This window comes from Petromyzon marinus, unplaced genomic scaffold (assembly GCF_048934315.1).
Source record: "Petromyzon marinus isolate PM22_M1 ecotype Great Lakes invasive population unplaced genomic scaffold, UKy_Petmar_22M1.pri1.0 PM_G_Scaffold_114, whole genome shotgun sequence".
NCBI classification, from domain to species: Eukaryota; Metazoa; Chordata; class Hyperoartia; order Petromyzontiformes; family Petromyzontidae; genus Petromyzon; species Petromyzon marinus.
Genome location: NW_027422667.1, coordinates 503,877 through 520,245, shown reverse-complemented (window position 1 = coordinate 520,245; position 16,369 = coordinate 503,877). Strand labels below are relative to the sequence as shown.

Genomic DNA, 16,369 nt, shown 5'->3' with positions numbered 1-16,369 from the left:
GTACTACTACTGCTGCTACTACTGCTACTACTGCTGCTACTACTGCTGCTACTACTACTGCTGCTACTACTACTGCTACTACTATTGCTACTACTACTGCTACTACTGCTGCTACTACCATTGCTACTACTACTGCTACTACTACTGCTACTACTACTGCTGCTACTACTGCTACTACTACTGCTGCTACTACTGCTACTACTACTACTACTGCTGCTACTACTGCTACTACTACTACTACTGCTGCTACTACTGCTACTACTACTACTGCTACTACTACTGCTGCTACTACTGCTACTACTACTGCTACTACTGCTGCTACTACTGCTTCTACTACTACTGCTACTACTGCTGCTGCTACTACTACTGCTGCTGCTACTACTGCTGCTACTAATGCTGCTGCTGCTACTGCTGCTACTATTGCTGCTACTACTGCTACTATTACTACAGCTACTACTGCTGCTACTACTACTACTGCTGCTACTGCTACTACTCCTACTACTACTACTGCTGCTCCTGCTGCTACTGCTACTACTGCTGCTGCTGCTACTACTGCTGCTGCTACTACTGCTACTACTGCTGCTACTACTACTGCTGCTACTACTACTGCTACTACTACTGCTGCTACTACTGCTACTACTGCTGCTGCTACTACTGCTGCTACTACTGCTACTACTACTACTGCTGCTCCTGCTGCTACTGCTACTACTGCTGCTGCTACTGCTGCTACTACTGCTGCTACTACTACTGCTGCTACTGCTGCTACTACTACTGCTACTACTATTGCTACTACTACTACTGCTGCTACTACTATTGCTACTACTACTACTGGTACTACTACTGCTGCTACTACTGCTACTACTGCTGCTACTACTGCTGCTACTACTGCTGCTACAACTATTGCTACTACTACTGCTACTGCTGCTACTACCATTGCTACTACTACTACTGCTGCTACTACTGCTACTACTACTACTGCTGCTACTACTGCTACTACTACTGCTACTACTACTGCTGCTACTACTGCTACTACTACTACTGCTGCTCCTGCTGCTACTGCTACTACTGCTGCTGCTACTGCTGCTACTACTGCTGCTACTACTACTGCTGCTACTGCTGCTACTACTACTACTATTGCTACTACTACTGCTACTACTACTGCTGCTACTACTATTGCTACTACTACTACTGCTGCTACTACTGCTACTACTACTACTGCTACTACTGCTGCTACTACTGCTACTACTACTGCTACTACTACTGCTGCTACTACTGCTACTACTACTATTGCTACTACTACTGCTACTACTGCTGCTACTACTATTGCTACTACTACTGCTACTACTACTGCTGCTACTACTGCTACTACTACTACTGCTGCTACTACTGCTACTACTACTGCTACTACTACTGCTGCTACTACTGCTACTACTACTACTGCTGCTCCTGCTGCTACTGCTACTACTACAGCTGCTACTGCTACTACTACTGCTGCTACTGCTGCTACTACTACTATTGCTACTACTACTGCTACTACTACTGCTGCTAATATTATTGCTACTACTACTACTGCTGCTACTACTGCTACTACTACTGCTGCTACTACTGCTACTACTACTACTATTGCTACTACTACTGCTGCTACTACTATTGCTACTACTACTACTACGACTACTGCTGCTACTACTGCTACTACTACTACTGCTGCTACTACTGCTACTACTACTGCTACTACTGCTGCTACTACTACTGCTGCTACTACTGCTGCTCCTGCTGCTACTACTGCTGCTCCTGCTGCTATTGGTGGTCAAACAAAAAACATTGTTTTAAATCGTTTAAACATGCATTTAATAACCCAACTTGTTTCTGTGATACTGTGCAAGCCCAGAGTTAATAAATATTCGTCACGGCGCTTTGTCCGAGCTGTGTGTGTGTGGCGCTGACCCCTGACCCCCAGTCAGGGGTGACCAGCACAGAGGGCACGGAGCCACAGCGATCCCACCACAGCTGTTGACGACCACGCCTTGTTCAACACCACACACACGTCACCTGCTGGGTCTGTCACGTGACTTCTTCATCATGCACCTAGCCTGGCACAGCAGTACAACCCACGGCACCTGCTGGGTCTGTCCCGTGACTTCCTCATGCACCTAGCCTGGCACAGCAGTAGAACACACGACACCTGCTGGGTCTGTCCCGTGACTTCCTCATGCACCTAGCCTGGCACAGCAGTACAACCCACGGCACCTGCTGGGTCTGTCCCGTGACTTCATCATGCACCTAGCCTGGCACAGCAGTCAACACACATGCCACATTCTGGGTCTGTTTCTGTGACCTCATGCACCTAGCCTGGCACAGCAGTCAACACACGGCACCTGCTGCGTCTGTCACGTGACCTCCTCATGCACCTAGCCTGGGACAGCAGTACAACCCACAGCACCTGCTGGGTCTGTCTCTGTGACCTCCTCATGCACCTAGCCTGGCACAGCAGTCAACACACAGCACCTGCTGAGTCTGTCACGTGACTTCCTCCTCATGCACCTAGCCTGGCACAGCAGTCAACACACGTCACCTGCTGGGTCTGTCTCTGTGACCTCCTCATGCACCTAGCCTGGCACAGCAGTCAACACACGGCACCTGCTGGGTCTGTCACGTGACCTCCTCATGCACCTAGCCTGGCACAGCAGTACAACCCACGTCACCTGCTGGGTCTGTCTCTGTGACCTCCTCATGCACCTAGCCTGGTTGGTTTTAACGACACAACATTTATATATTTACGCCATCTAAACCAACAAAACCTCTATTACGGACTCAGTCACTCACTCGGCCACTCACTCAGCCAGTCACTCACTCACTCAGCCAGTCACTCACTCAGCCAGTCACTCACTCAGCCAGTCACCCACTCAGCCAGTGACTCACTCAGCCAGTGACTCACTCAGACAGTCACTCACTCAGCCAGTCACTCACTCACTCAGCCAGTCACTCACTCACTCAGCCAGTCACTCACTCTACCAGTCACTCACTCACTCAGCCAGTCACTCACTCACTCAGCCAGTCACTCACTCAGCCAGTCACTCACTCACTCAGCCAGTGACTCACTCAGCCAGTCACTCACTCAGCCAGTCACCCACTCAGCCAGTGACTCACTCAGCCAGTGACTCACTCAGACAGTCACTCACTCAGCCAGTCACTCACTCACTCAGCCAGTCACTCACTCAGCCAGTCACTCACTCACTCAGCCAGTCACTCACTCTACCAGTCACTCACTCACTCAGCCAGTCACTCACTCACTCAGCCAGTCACTCACTCAGCCAGTCACTCACTCACTCAGCCAGTCACTCACTCACTCAGCCAGTCACTCACTCAGCCAGTCACTCACTCACTCAGCCAGTGACTCACTCAGCCAGTCACTCACTCAGCCAGTCACTCACTCAGCCAGTCACCCACTCAGCCAGTGACTCACTCAGCCAGTGACTCACTCAGACAGTCACTCACTCACTCAGCCAGTCACTCACTCAGCCAGTCACTCACTCACTCAGCCAGTCACTCACTCTACCAGTCACTCACTCACTCAGCCAGTCACTCACTCACTCAGCCAGTCACTCACTCACTCAGCCAGTCACTCACTCAGCCAGTCACTCACTCAGCCAGTCACCCACTCAGCCAGTGACTCACTCAGCCAGTGACTCACTCAGACAGTCACTCACTCAGCCAGTCACTCACTCACTCAGCCAGTCACTCACTCACTCAGCCAGTCACTCACTCTACCAGTCACTCACTCACTCAGCCAGTCACTCACTCACTCAGCCAGTCACTCACTCAGCCAGTCACTCACTCACTCAGCCAGTGACTCACTCAGCCAGTCACTCACTCAGCCAGTCACTCACTCAGCCAGTCACCCACTCAGCCAGTGACTCACTCAGCCAGTGACTCACTCAGACAGTCACTCACTCAGCCAGTCACTCACTCACTCAGCCAGTCACTCACTCAGCCAGTCACTCACTCACTCAGCCAGTCACTCACTCTACCAGTCACTCACTCACTCAGCCAGTCACTCACTCACTCAGCCAGTCACTCACTCAGCCAGTCACTCACTCACTCAGCCAGTCACTCACTCACTCAGCCAGTCACTCACTCACTCAGCCAGTCACTCACTCAGCCAGTCACTCACTCACTCAGCCAGTGACTCACTCAGCCAGTCACTCACTCAGCCAGTCACTCACTCAGCCAGTCACCCACTCAGCCAGTGACTCACTCAGCCAGTGACTCACTCAGACAGTCACTCACTCACTCAGCCAGTCACTCACTCAGCCAGTCACTCACTCACTCAGCCAGTCACTCACTCTACCAGTCACTCACTCACTCAGCCAGTCACTCACTCACTCAGCCAGTCACTCACTCTACCAGTCACTCACTCACTCAGCCAGTCACTCACTCACTCAGCCAGTCACTCACTCAGCCAGTCACTCACTCACTCAGCCAGTGACTCACTCAGCCAGTCACTCACTCAGCCAGTCACTCACTCAGCCAGTCACCCACTCAGCCAGTGACTCACTCAGCCAGTGACTCACTCAGACAGTCACTCACTCAGCCAGTCACTCACTCACTCAGCCAGTCACTCACTCAGCCAGTCACTCACTCACTCAGCCAGTCACTCACTCTACCAGTCACTCACTCACTCAGCCAGTCACTCACTCACTCAGCCAGTCACTCACTCAGCCAGTCACTCACTCACTCAGCCAGTCACTCACTCACTCAGCCAGTCACTCACTCACTCAGCCAGTCACTCACTCAGCCAGTCACTCACTCACTCAGCCAGTGACTCACTCAGCCAGTCACTCACTCAGCCAGTCACTCACTCAGCCAGTCACCCACTCAGCCAGTGACTCACTCAGCCAGTGACTCACTCAGACAGTCACTCACTCACTCAGCCAGTCACTCACTCACTCAGCCAGTCACTCACTCACTCAGCCAGTCACTCACTCTACCAGTCACTCACTCACTCAGCCAGTCACTCACTCACTCAGCCAGTCACTCACTCAGCCAGTCACTCACTCAGCCAGTCACTCACTCACTCAGCCAGTCACTCACTCACTCAGCCAGTCACTCAATCACTCAGCCAGTCACTCACTCTGCCAGTCACTCACTCAGCCAGCCACTCACTCAGCCAGTCACTCACTCAGCCAGTCACTCACTCTGCCAGTCACTCACTCACTCACTCAGCCAGTGACTCACTCAGCCAGTGACTCACTCACTCAGCCAGTCACTCACTCACTCAGCCAGTCACTCACTCAGCCAGTCACTCACTCACTCAGCCAGTCACTCACTCAGGAGCTCAGCTGCTCACTCAGTCGCTTGCTCACTAAATTACTCAATCACTGAGCCAGTTTGACAGTAAACTTTTTGTTTATATATCCAACAACACAGCACGAAATAACATCATCGTCTGGCTAATCGGGACCTCCGTCAGCCTACCCCACACCACACAATGGTACCCACACGCTTACCCCTCCACCGTGGTGGTGGTGGTGGTGGAATTGGTGGTGGTAGCATTGGTGGTGTTGGATCGTGGTGGTGGTGGTGGTGTTCAGTTGGTGGCGGTGGTGGTGGTAGCATTCTTGGTGGTGGTGGTGGCGGTGGTGATGGCAGCATTGATGGTGTGGCGTTGTTGGTGGTGTTGCTGGTGCATCATGGTGGTGGTGGCGTTGTTGGTGGTGTTGGTGGTGGATCGTGGTGGTGGTGTTCAGTTGGTGGCGGCGGTAGTGGTGGTGTTTGTGGTGGATCGTGGTGGTGGTGGTGTTTAGCTGGTGGCAGTGGTGGTAGCATTCTTGGTGGTGGTGGCGTTGTTGGTGGTGTTGTTGGTGGTGGTGGTGGCATTGGTGGTGGTGTTGCTGGTGGTGGTGGCATTGGTGGTGGTGTTGCTGGTGCATCATGGCGGTGGTGTTCAGTGGGTGTTAGCGGTGGTGGTGGTGGTGGTGGTGTCGTTCAGTGTGTGTTAGTGGTGTTGGTGGTGGTGTTCAGTTGGTGGTGGTGGTGTTGGTGGTGGTGTCGTTCAGTGGGTGGGTGTTAGCGGTGGTGGTGGTGCTGTCGTTCAGTGGGTGTTAGCGGTGGTGGTGTTGGTGGTGGTGTCGTTCAGTGGGTGTTAGCGGTGGTGGTGTCGTTCAGTGGGTGTTAGCGGTGTTGGTGTTGGTGGTGGTGTTGTTCAGTGGGTGTTAGCGGTGGTGGTGTTGGTGCTGGTGTCGTTTAGTGGGTGTTAGCGGTGGTGTTGGTAGTGGTGTCGTTCAGTGGGTGTTAGCGGTGGTGGTGTTGGTGCTGGTGTCGTTTAGTGGGTGTTAGCGGTGTTGGTGTTGGTGGTGGTGTTGTTCAGTGGGTGTTAGCGGTGGTGGTGTTGGTGCTGGTGTCGTTTAGTGGGTGTTAGCGGTGTTGGTGTCGTTCAGTGGGTGTTAGCGGTGTTGGTGTTGGTGGTGGTGTCGTTCAGTGGGTGTTAGTGGTGGTGGTGTTGGTGGTGGTGTCGTTCAGTGGGTGTTAGCGGTGGTGTTGGTAGTGGTGTCGTTCAGTGGGTGTTAGCGGTGGTGGTGTTGGTGGTGGTGTCGTTCAGTGGGTGTTAGCGGTGGTGGTGTTGGTGGTGGTGTCGTTCAGTGGGTGTTAGCGGTGGTGGTGGTGTTGGTGGTGTTGTCGTTCAGTGGGTGTTAGCGGTGGTGGTGTTGGTGTCGTTCAGTGGGTGTTAGCGGTGGTGGTGGTGGTGTCGTTCAGTGGGTGTTAGCGGTGGTGGTGGTGGTGTCGTTCAGTGGGTGTTAGCGGTGGTGGTGTTGGTGGTGGTGTCGTTCAGTGGGTGTTAGCGGTGGTGGTGTTGGTGGTGGTGTCGTTCAGTGGGTGTTAGCGGTGGTGGTGGTGAAGTTGGTGGTGTTGTTCAGTGGGTGTTAGCGGTGGTGGTGGTGTTGGTGGTGTTGTTCAGTGTGTGTTAGCGGTGGTGGTGGTGGTGGTGTCGTTCAGTGGGTGTTAGCGGTGGTGGTGTTCGTGGTGGTGTTGTTCAGTGGGTGTTAGCGGTGGCGTCAGCGATGTGCTCCAGCTCGTCGAGGTACCGCTGTCTCAGCGACCCCAGGTACGAGGCCAGGCCGGCTCCGTCCAGCCGCGAGTGTCGCGCCGCCTGGCCCAGCCTCGTCGCGAGGCGGTGGACGGCCGCTCGGTGCAGCACGGGCGCGGAGTCGGCCTGACGCTCCATCTGGGGGGGGTCGCGGAGGGGTCACGGGCGGCGGGGGGTCACGGGCGGGTCTCGGGGGGGTCGCGGCGGGGGTGTCAGCGGGGGTCAGCGTCGTTACCCAGCTCTTGCCGCCGATCCGCGCCAGCAGCCCCGTGGCGTCGCGCAGCAGGGAGGGCGGCAGCGATGACAGCGTGGCCATTTCCAGACCTGGACGCGGGGCACGCGGGGGGGGAGGGGGAGGGGGAGGAGGAGGGGGAGAGGGAGGAGGAGGGGGGGGGGAAGGCGACGGCTTCTTCTTCACGATGTTTGAGGCGCCGGCGGCCTCGGCAGGGCCATCCCCGCTCTGTGCCGCGATGCGTTTTTCCGGGCCGAGGGGTTTCCCCCCTCCCACTACCGGGACCTCGTGGAAATGCTCGGCAAATCTGAAAACCTGTTCCCTGGGGATCGGAGATCGGGTCACCGTTCTTTCCCCCAATGATGGTAATCGGTTGTGGCGCCGCAGGTTACTTTCTTGATGGGAGTTAAATAGAGATTTGTGATCGCGGGCCACTGATGCAGACTCCATCTCCTCGGCAACCCGCGACCGCCACCCATCCTTGCGGCGCCTCGCGGCTCTCCGAACCTCCGAGCGAGGGCTGCGGTAAGCCTCCTCATTCTCCGACGTGGGATTCTGTAGCCGATGACAGTGGGCCTGTCGCCATCCTGAACACCTCCTCTTGTCAGCCAGGGTCTCTGGGGAGGTCTGGACCGCGTACCCAAAGCAGCCATTTCAGCTGCATGAGTCACAGTCCTAAACCTCGCCCATTTACCCTCGACATCAGGAGGAGTGGGGGACGATGCCAATCCCAGCCGGCAGAGCATGCCACTAAGGGTTTGAATGGGGTCCTGGATGTACACCCACCACCGGAGTGAAAGAATTGCAGGTGCATCTTACAGATTACAAGTCGATGGTCAGTGGGCAGATCAGCTCCACGGTAGGTCCTGGTGTCAAGGACATGGGCTCGCATCCGCTGGTCCGTCACTATGTAGTCCAGCAGATGTTCTTGCTTGGACCCGGCATGCATCCATGATGTTGTGTGGATGCGGCGATGCCGGAACAGCGTGTTGGTATTTACAAGCCCATGGGCTGCACAAAAATGTAGCAGCCTCCTGCCGTTGTTATTGAGCTGGTCTGGCCCATGCCTTCCAATCACTCCAGACCAGGTGCATCATGACCAACTCGGGCATTCACCCAACAAGATGACTATCCCGAGGGGCCACTTTAGCTCGCACCTGTGACAGGAGGTCATAGAAGGCATCTGACTCATCGGCCTTGCCTGGATCCCTCCACGGATGTTCGTCTTCGGTGGGGGCATAAGTAACCACGACCACCACTCCTCACCTCCGGTTGTTGGGAAGGCGAGCCCAAAGTAGCCTGGAGCTTACAGCTTCCCAAACCTCACCGCCACGCTCCCACGCCCCCTTCATTCTTTTGTTTAGAAGAAGAGCCACTCCCTGTTGTTTGGCAGTCTCCTGCCGTGAGAAGAGGACTGTTCACCCCTCATGGTGGTAGGAGCCAGAGCCGGTCCACCGGACCTCCTGAATACCACAGAGATCCAGGCGGTACCGGTCCAGCTCCCGACAGAGGAGTGGCAGCCTCTCCTCCGCAGTGAGCGTTCGAACATTCCACGTGGCCACCCGTAGTGGTTTTTCGTTGTTTCTGGAGGAGCCCCGAGGGTAGATATTCAGTCTTCTGGCTCCGCCAAATGGGGTTTGGTCAGGAGACGTCATAGACGCCTGTCCCCCCGGGGCCTCCGGCACAAGCTTATTAGTTACATATTTCAGTTTAACTCGTGGTTTCGTGGTAATTAATTGAAGGTGGAAGGGTTACCAGCCCCTCGCACCTGTCCAGAGCCCCCGTTTAGCCCCTGTGGTGGATGCATTTGCCATGAGGGGAGGAGCCAATCAAAATTGGATCTGCCCCAAAGCACTGTCCACGACAGAGTTGCCCATCCGGCACCGCGAGGAGGTAGGGGGTTGTTTTTCCGGACCACACACACACACACACACGTACACACACACGTACACACACACACACGTACACACACACACGCGTAGTACCGTAGTGCGTGTCCGGCGTGTGCCCCTGCACCAGCTTGTACGTGCACGTCACACGTGGCACCGTCCGCGAGTCGTCGGCACCAGCGGCTTTACCGTCACGACGGCCGGCCCAGGGCAGCTGCTGCTGCTGCTGATTGCGCGACTCCACCAGGAAGTGGCTGTTGGAGACGTTGGGGTAGAGGGTGGAGAGGTGGCTCAGCTCCAGGTGGTGGGTGGCGAAGATGGTGAACGTCTGGGGGAGGGGGGGGAGACACACAGGGGTGGTGAGGGTGGTGAGGGTGGTGAGTGGTGAGTGGTGAGTGTGAGTGGTGAGTGTGGTGAGTGTGAGTGGTGAGTGTTTGTGGTGAGTGTGAGTGGTCACCACCTTGCGCTGCAGGAGACACTCACAGACCGAGTGACAGATCCCCAGGGCCTCGTGGACCCCGGTGCCCCTCCCGAGCTCGTCGATGATCACCAGAGAGCGGTCGGTGGCTGTGCGAACTATGTAGTTCACCTGGGGTCATGGGGGTCACCGGGGGTCACCCACCCACTCACCCACCTACACACCCACCCACTCACCAACTCACTCACTCACTCACCCACCCACTCACACACCCAATCACCAACCCAATCACCCACCTACCCAACCACTCACCCACCCACTCACCCACCCACTCACACATCCACTCACCCACCCACTCACACACCCACTCACCAACCCACTCACCCACCTACCCAACCACTCACCCACCCACTCACCAACCCACTCACACACTCACCCACCCACTCACACACTCACCCACCAACCCACTCACCAATCCACTCACCCACCCACCCACTCACCCACCCTCTCACTCCCCACCCACCTCTCTCATCTCGATGGTGAAGGTGGAGGAGAGTGGCTGGATGTCGTCGTCCACACCGATGCGAGTGAAGATCTGATCAGCGATCCTCACGCAGGCAAAGTCGGCTGGTACGAAACAACCTGAAGCAGTGGTAGCACCCAAACACTCACTCACTTACTTACTCACCTACTCACTCACTCACTCAAACACTCACTCACTTACTTACTCACCTACTCACTCACTCAAACACTCACTCACTTTCTTACTCACCTACTCACTCACTCAAACACTCACTCACTTACTTACTCACCTACTCACTCACTCACTCAAACACTCACTCACTTACTTACTCACCTACTCACTCACTCACTCAAACACTCACTCATTTACTTACTCACCTACTCACTCACTCACCCAAACACTCACTCACTTACTTACTCACCTACTCACTCACTCAAACACTCACCTACTCACTTACTCACCTACTCAATCACCCACTCACTCACTTACTCACCCACTCACTCACCTACTCACTCAATCACCCACTCACTCACTCACCTACTCACTCACCTACTCACTCACTCACTCACCCACTCACTCACTCACCCACTCACTCACCCACTCAATCACTCACCCACTTACTCACCCACTCAATCACTCACCCACTCACTCACCCACCCACTCAATCACTCACCCACTCACTCACCCACCCACCCACTCAATCACTCACTCACCCACTCACTCAAACAGTCACTCACCCACCCACTCACTCACTCACTCACTGACTCACCCACTCAATCACTCACCCACTCACTCACCAACTCACTGACTCACTCACCCAATCACTCACCCACTCACCCACTCACTCACTCACCAACTCACTCATTCACCAACTCACCCACCCACTCACCAACCAACTCACTCACCAACTCACCCACCCATTCACCAACTCACTCACCCACCGACTCACTCACTCACCAACTCACCCACCCACTCACCAACTCACTCACTCACCCACCCACTCACTCACTCACTCACCAACTCACCCACCCACTCACCAACTCACTCACTCACCCACTCACTCACTCACCAACTCACTCACCCACTCACCAACTCACTCACTCACCCACCCACTCACTCACTCACCAACTCACCCCCCCCCACCCACTCACCGATCTGTGCCATCACCTGGCAGAGTGCCACCTGTCTCAGCAGCGTGGACTTGCCGCTGTTGTTGGGCCCCGTGACAACGAGGAAGTTTGAGGCGTCCGACAGGAAGACGTCGTTAGGCACCAGCGGCCAGCCCAGCACCCGCTCCAGGATGGGGTGGCGAGCCCCCTTGAGGGCCAGCGTGTCAGAGAATTCCGGACGGACTGCAGCTCACCACAGACAGCGGGGGGGAGGTCACGGGGGGGAGGTCACGGAGGGGGAGGTCACGGGGGGGGAGGAGGTCACAGGGGGGGAGGTCACAGGAGGGAGGTCACGGGAGCGGAGGTCACGGGGGGTGAAGGTCACGGGGGCGGAGGTCACGGGGGGAGGTCACGGGGGTGACGATCACGGGGGGAGGTCACGGGGGGTGAAGGCCACTCACTCACCCACCCACCCACTCACCCACCCACTCACTCACTCACTCCCTCACTCACCCACTCACCCACTCAATCACCCACCCACTCACCCACTCACTCACCCACTCACTCACCCACCCACCGACTCACTCACCCACTCACTCACCCACTCACTCCCTCACTCACTCACCCACCCACTCACTCACCCACTCACTCACCCACTCACTCACCCACTCACTCATCCACCCACCCACCGACTCACTCACCCACTCACTCACCCACTCACTCCCTCACTCACTCACCCACCCACTCAGCCACCCACTCACCCACCCACCCACCCACTCACTCACCCACCCACTCACCCACCCACCCACCGCGTACCGGACTTGGTGAGCGTGGTGCGGTGAGCGAATGCCAGCAGCATGTCCACCATGGACACTGCGTCAGCAAGCTTGTAGAGACACACAATGTCCTCCCGGATCTCCGCAAACAGCTTGGACAACACCCTGGGCACGGAGACAGAGCGGGGGTCACCCTCCCCTCCCCAAAGGGTGTTGTGTAAAGAGTAGTGTACAGTAGTGTATAGTGTAGTGCATAGTGTAGTGTACAGTAGAGTATAGTGTAGTGTATAGTGTAGTGCATAGTGTAGTGTAGTAGTGTATAGTAATGTATAGTGTAGTGTACAGTAGTGTATAGTGTAGTGTATAGTGTAGTGCATAGTGTAGTGTATAGTGTACAGTAGTGTATAGTGTAGTGTATAGTGTACAGTAGTGTATAGTGTAGTGTATAGTGTAGTGCATTGTGTAGTGTATAGTGTACAGTAGTGTATAGTGTAGTGTATAGTGTAGTGTATAGTAGTGTATAATGTAGTGTATAGTGTAGTAGTGTATAGTGTAGTGTATTGTGTAGTGTATAGTAGTGTATAGTGTAGTGTATAGTAGTGTATAGTGTAGTGCATAGTGTAATGTACAGTGTACAGTAGTGTATAGTGTAGTGTATAGTAGTATAGTGTAGTGTATAGTGTAGTGTATAGTAGTGTATAGTGTAGTGTATAGTAGTGTATAGTGTAGTGTATAGTAGTGCATAGTGTAGTGTATAGTGTAGTGTATAGTAGTGTATAGTGTAGTGTATAGTGTAGTGTATATTGTAGTGTATAGTGCAGTGTATAGTAGTGTATAGTGTAGTGTATAGTGTAGTGTATAGTAGTGTAGTGTATAGTGTAGTGTATAGTAATGTATAGTGTAGGGTATAGTGTAGTGTATAGTAGTGTATAGTGTAGGGTATAGTATAGTGTATATTGTAGTGTATAGTAGTGTATAGTGTAGTGTATAGTGTAGTGTATAGTGTAGTGTATAGTGTAGTGTATATTGTAGTGTATAGTGTAGTGTATAGTGTAGTGTATAGTGTAGTGTATATTGTGGTGTATAGTGTAGTGTATAGTGTATAGTGTAGTGTATAGTAGTGTATAGTGTAGTGTATAGTGTAGTGTATAGTGTAGTGTATAGTGTAGTGTATAGTAGTGCAGGGCATAGCCAGGGGGTTCCTCTGCAACCCCCACAGGTAGACGGGGCAGTGAGTGGAGGAACAGATGGAGATTAGTCCACCACACTCTGCCTGGGGTAGGGGTGTTCTCTCACACGTTGGACATGAGGTAAATCTCCTCCACGGCCTCCTGGCTGCGGCAGTTCAGCCTCATGAGGTCCATGGTGGTGTAGCTGAGAAGGTTCCCACGTTTGCTCACCTGGTGAGTGAGGGGTGGTGAGTGGTGAGTGAGGGGTGGTGAGTGAGGGGTGGTGAGTGAAGGGTGGTGAGTGGTGGGGTGAGTGGTGGTGAGTGGTGAGTGAGGGGTGGTGAGTGGTGAGTGAGGGGTGGTGAGTGAGTGGTGAGTGAGGGGTGAGTGAGGGTGGTGAGTGGTGAGTGAGGTGTGGTGAGGGGTGAGTGAGGGGTGGTGAGTGGTGAGTGAGAGGTGAGTGAGGGTGGTGAGTGGTGAGTGAGGTGTGGTGAGGGGTGAGTGAGGGGTGGTGAGTGGTGAGTGAGGGGTGTGGTGAGTGGTGAGTGAGGGGTGGTGAGTGAGTGGTGAGTGAGGGGTGAGTGAGGGGTGAGTGAGTGGTGAGTGAGGGGTGGTGAGTGGTGAGTGAGTGGTGGTGAGTGGTGAGTGAGGGGTGGTGAGTGGTGAGTGAGGGTGGTGAGTGGTGAGTGAGGGGTGTGGTGAGTGGTGAGTGAGGGGTGGTGAGTGGTGAGTGAGGGGTGAGTGAGGGGTGAGTGAGTGGTGAGTGAGGGTGGTGAGTGGTGAGTGAGAGTGGTGAGTGGTGAGTGAGTGGTGGTGAGTGGTGAGTGAGGATGGTGAGTGGTGAGTGAGTGGTGGGGAGTGGTGAGTGAGGGTGGTGAGTGGTGAGTGAGGGTGGTGAGTGGTGAGTGAGAGTGGTGAGTGATGGGGTGAGTGGTGGTGAGTGGTGAGTGAGGGGTGGTGAGTGGTGAGTGAGGGGTGAGTGAGGGGTGGTGAGTGGTGAGTGAGTGGTGGTGAGTGAGTGGTGGTGAGTGGTGAGTGAGGGGTGGTGAGTGGTGAGTGAGTGGTGGTGAGTGAGTGGTGGTGAGTGGTGAGTGAGGGGTGGTGAGTGAGGGGTGGTGAGTGGTGAGTGAGGGGTGGTGAGTGGTGGTGAGTGAGGGGTGGTGAGTGGTGAGTGAGGGGTGGTGAGTGGTGAGTGAGGGTGGTGAGTGAGGGGTGGTGAGGGGTGAGTGAGGGGTGTGGTGAGTGGTGCGCTGAGTGGTGAGTGAGGGGTGGTGAGTGAGGGGTGTGGTGAGTGGTGGGGTGAGGGGTGAGACTCACACATAGACACATAGACTCACACATAGACACATAGACTCACACATAGACTCACACATAGACACATAGACTCACACATAGACTCATAGACTCACACGTAGACACACACATAGACACATAGACTCACACATAGACACATAGAATCACACATAGACACAGACTCACACGTAGACACATAGACTCACACATAGTTCACACATAGACACATAGACTCACACAAAGACACATAGACTCACAGATAGACACAGACTCACACATAGTCTCACACCTAGACACATAAACTCACACATAGACTCTGGGTCTATGAGTGGTGAGTCTGTGAGTGGTGAGTCTATGAGTGGTGAGTCTGTGAGTGGTGAGTCTGAGTCTCTGTGTGATGAGTCTATGCGTCTCTGCGTGGTGAGTCTATGGGTCTCTGTGTGGTGAGTCTATGGGTCTCTGTGTGGTGAGTCTGTGGGTCTCTATGTGATGAGTCTATGGGTCTCTGTGTGGTGAGTCTATGGGTCTCTGTGTGATGAGTCTATGGGTCTCTATGTGATGAGTCTATGGGCTCTGTGTGAGTATATGAGTCTCTGTGTGGTGAGTCTGTGGGTCTCTGTGTGGTGAGTCTGTGGGTCTCTGTGCGATGAGTCTATGGGTCTCTGTGTGATGAGTCTATGAGTCTGTGTGGTGAGTCTGTGAGTCTCTGTGTGATGAGTCTGTGAGTCTCTGTGCGATGAGTCTATGAGTCTGTGTGGTGAGTCTATGGGTCTCTGTGTGGTGAGTCTGTGGGTCTCTGTGCGATGAGTCTATGGGTCTCTGTGCGATGAGTCTATGAGTCTCTATGTGATGAGTCTATGAGTCTCTGTGTGGTGAGTCTGTGGGTCTCTGTGCGATGAGTCTATGGGTCTCTGTGCGATGAGTCTATGAGTCTGTGTGGTGAGTCTGTGAGTCTCTGTGTGATGAGTCTGTGAGTCTCTGTGCGATGAGTCTATGAGTCTGTGTGGTGAGTCTATGGGTCTCTGTGTGGTGAGTCTGTGGGTCTCTGTGCGATGAGTCTATGGGTCTCTGTGCGATGAGTCTGTGAGTCTCTATGTGATGAGTCTATGAGTCTCTGTGTGGTGAGTCTGTGGGTCTCTGTGCGATGAGTCTATGGGTCTCTGTGCGATGAGTCTATGAGTCTGTGTGGTGAGTCTGTGAGTCTCTGTGTGATGAGTCTGTGAGTCTCTGTGCGTTGACCTTGATGAAGACCTCTGGCAGACGCTGTTCGGGCTGCAGGGAGTGAGCGGACGTCTGGATGTAAAAGCCACGCAGGGCGCTGTAGCTCATGGACATGGGCAGGTTGTGAATCTCGGAGAGCTGTTTGATGATCTCTGGGAGAGAGAGAAAATGGGCAGGTTGTGAATCACGGAGAGCTGTTTGATGATCTCTGGGAGAGAGAGAATGGGCAGGTTGTGAATCTCGGAGAGCTGTTTGATGATCTCTGGGAGAGAGAGAATGGGCAGGTTGTGAATCACGGAGAGCTGTTTGATGATCTCTGGGAGAGAGAGAATGGGCAGGTTGTGAATCTCGGAGAGCTGTTTGATGATCTCTGGGAGAGAGAGAATGGGCAGGTTGTGAATCACGGAGAGCTGTTTGATGATCTCTGGGAGAGAGAGAATGGGCAGGTTCTGAATCTCAGAGAGCTGTGTAATGGTCTCTGGGAGAGAGAGAATGGGCAGGTTGTGAATCACGGAGAGCTGTTTGATGATCTCTGAGAGAGAGAGAATGGGCAGGTTGTGAATCTCGGAGAGCTGTTTGATGATCTCTGGGAGAGAGAGAATGGGCAGGTTGTGAATCTCGGAGAGCTGTTTGATGATCTCTGGGAGAGAGAGAA

General features: G+C 54.1%; 1 protein-coding gene across 1 annotated transcript in view; it reads right to left on the bottom strand.

Moving 5' to 3' along the window:
* Positions 1–5,387: 5,387 nt before the first annotated feature.
* Positions 5,388–16,369, bottom strand: part of LOC142909271 (mutS protein homolog 4-like) — a 29,496-nt gene continuing 18,514 nt past the window's right edge. The window contains exons 13-21 of the mRNA XM_076059698.1: positions 15,733–15,861; positions 13,328–13,431; positions 12,072–12,196; positions 11,298–11,498; positions 10,147–10,265; positions 9,666–9,794; positions 9,302–9,533; positions 7,320–7,408; positions 5,388–7,222 (exon numbers count right to left, since the gene is read on the bottom strand). Of these exons, the coding sequence (XP_075915813.1) occupies positions 7,031–7,222; positions 7,320–7,408; positions 9,302–9,533; positions 9,666–9,794; positions 10,147–10,265; positions 11,298–11,498; positions 12,072–12,196; positions 13,328–13,431; positions 15,733–15,861 (1,320 nt within the window). The 3' untranslated portion in view covers positions 5,388–7,030. The remainder of the gene's footprint in view (positions 7,223–7,319; positions 7,409–9,301; positions 9,534–9,665; positions 9,795–10,146; positions 10,266–11,297; positions 11,499–12,071; positions 12,197–13,327; positions 13,432–15,732; positions 15,862–16,369) is intronic.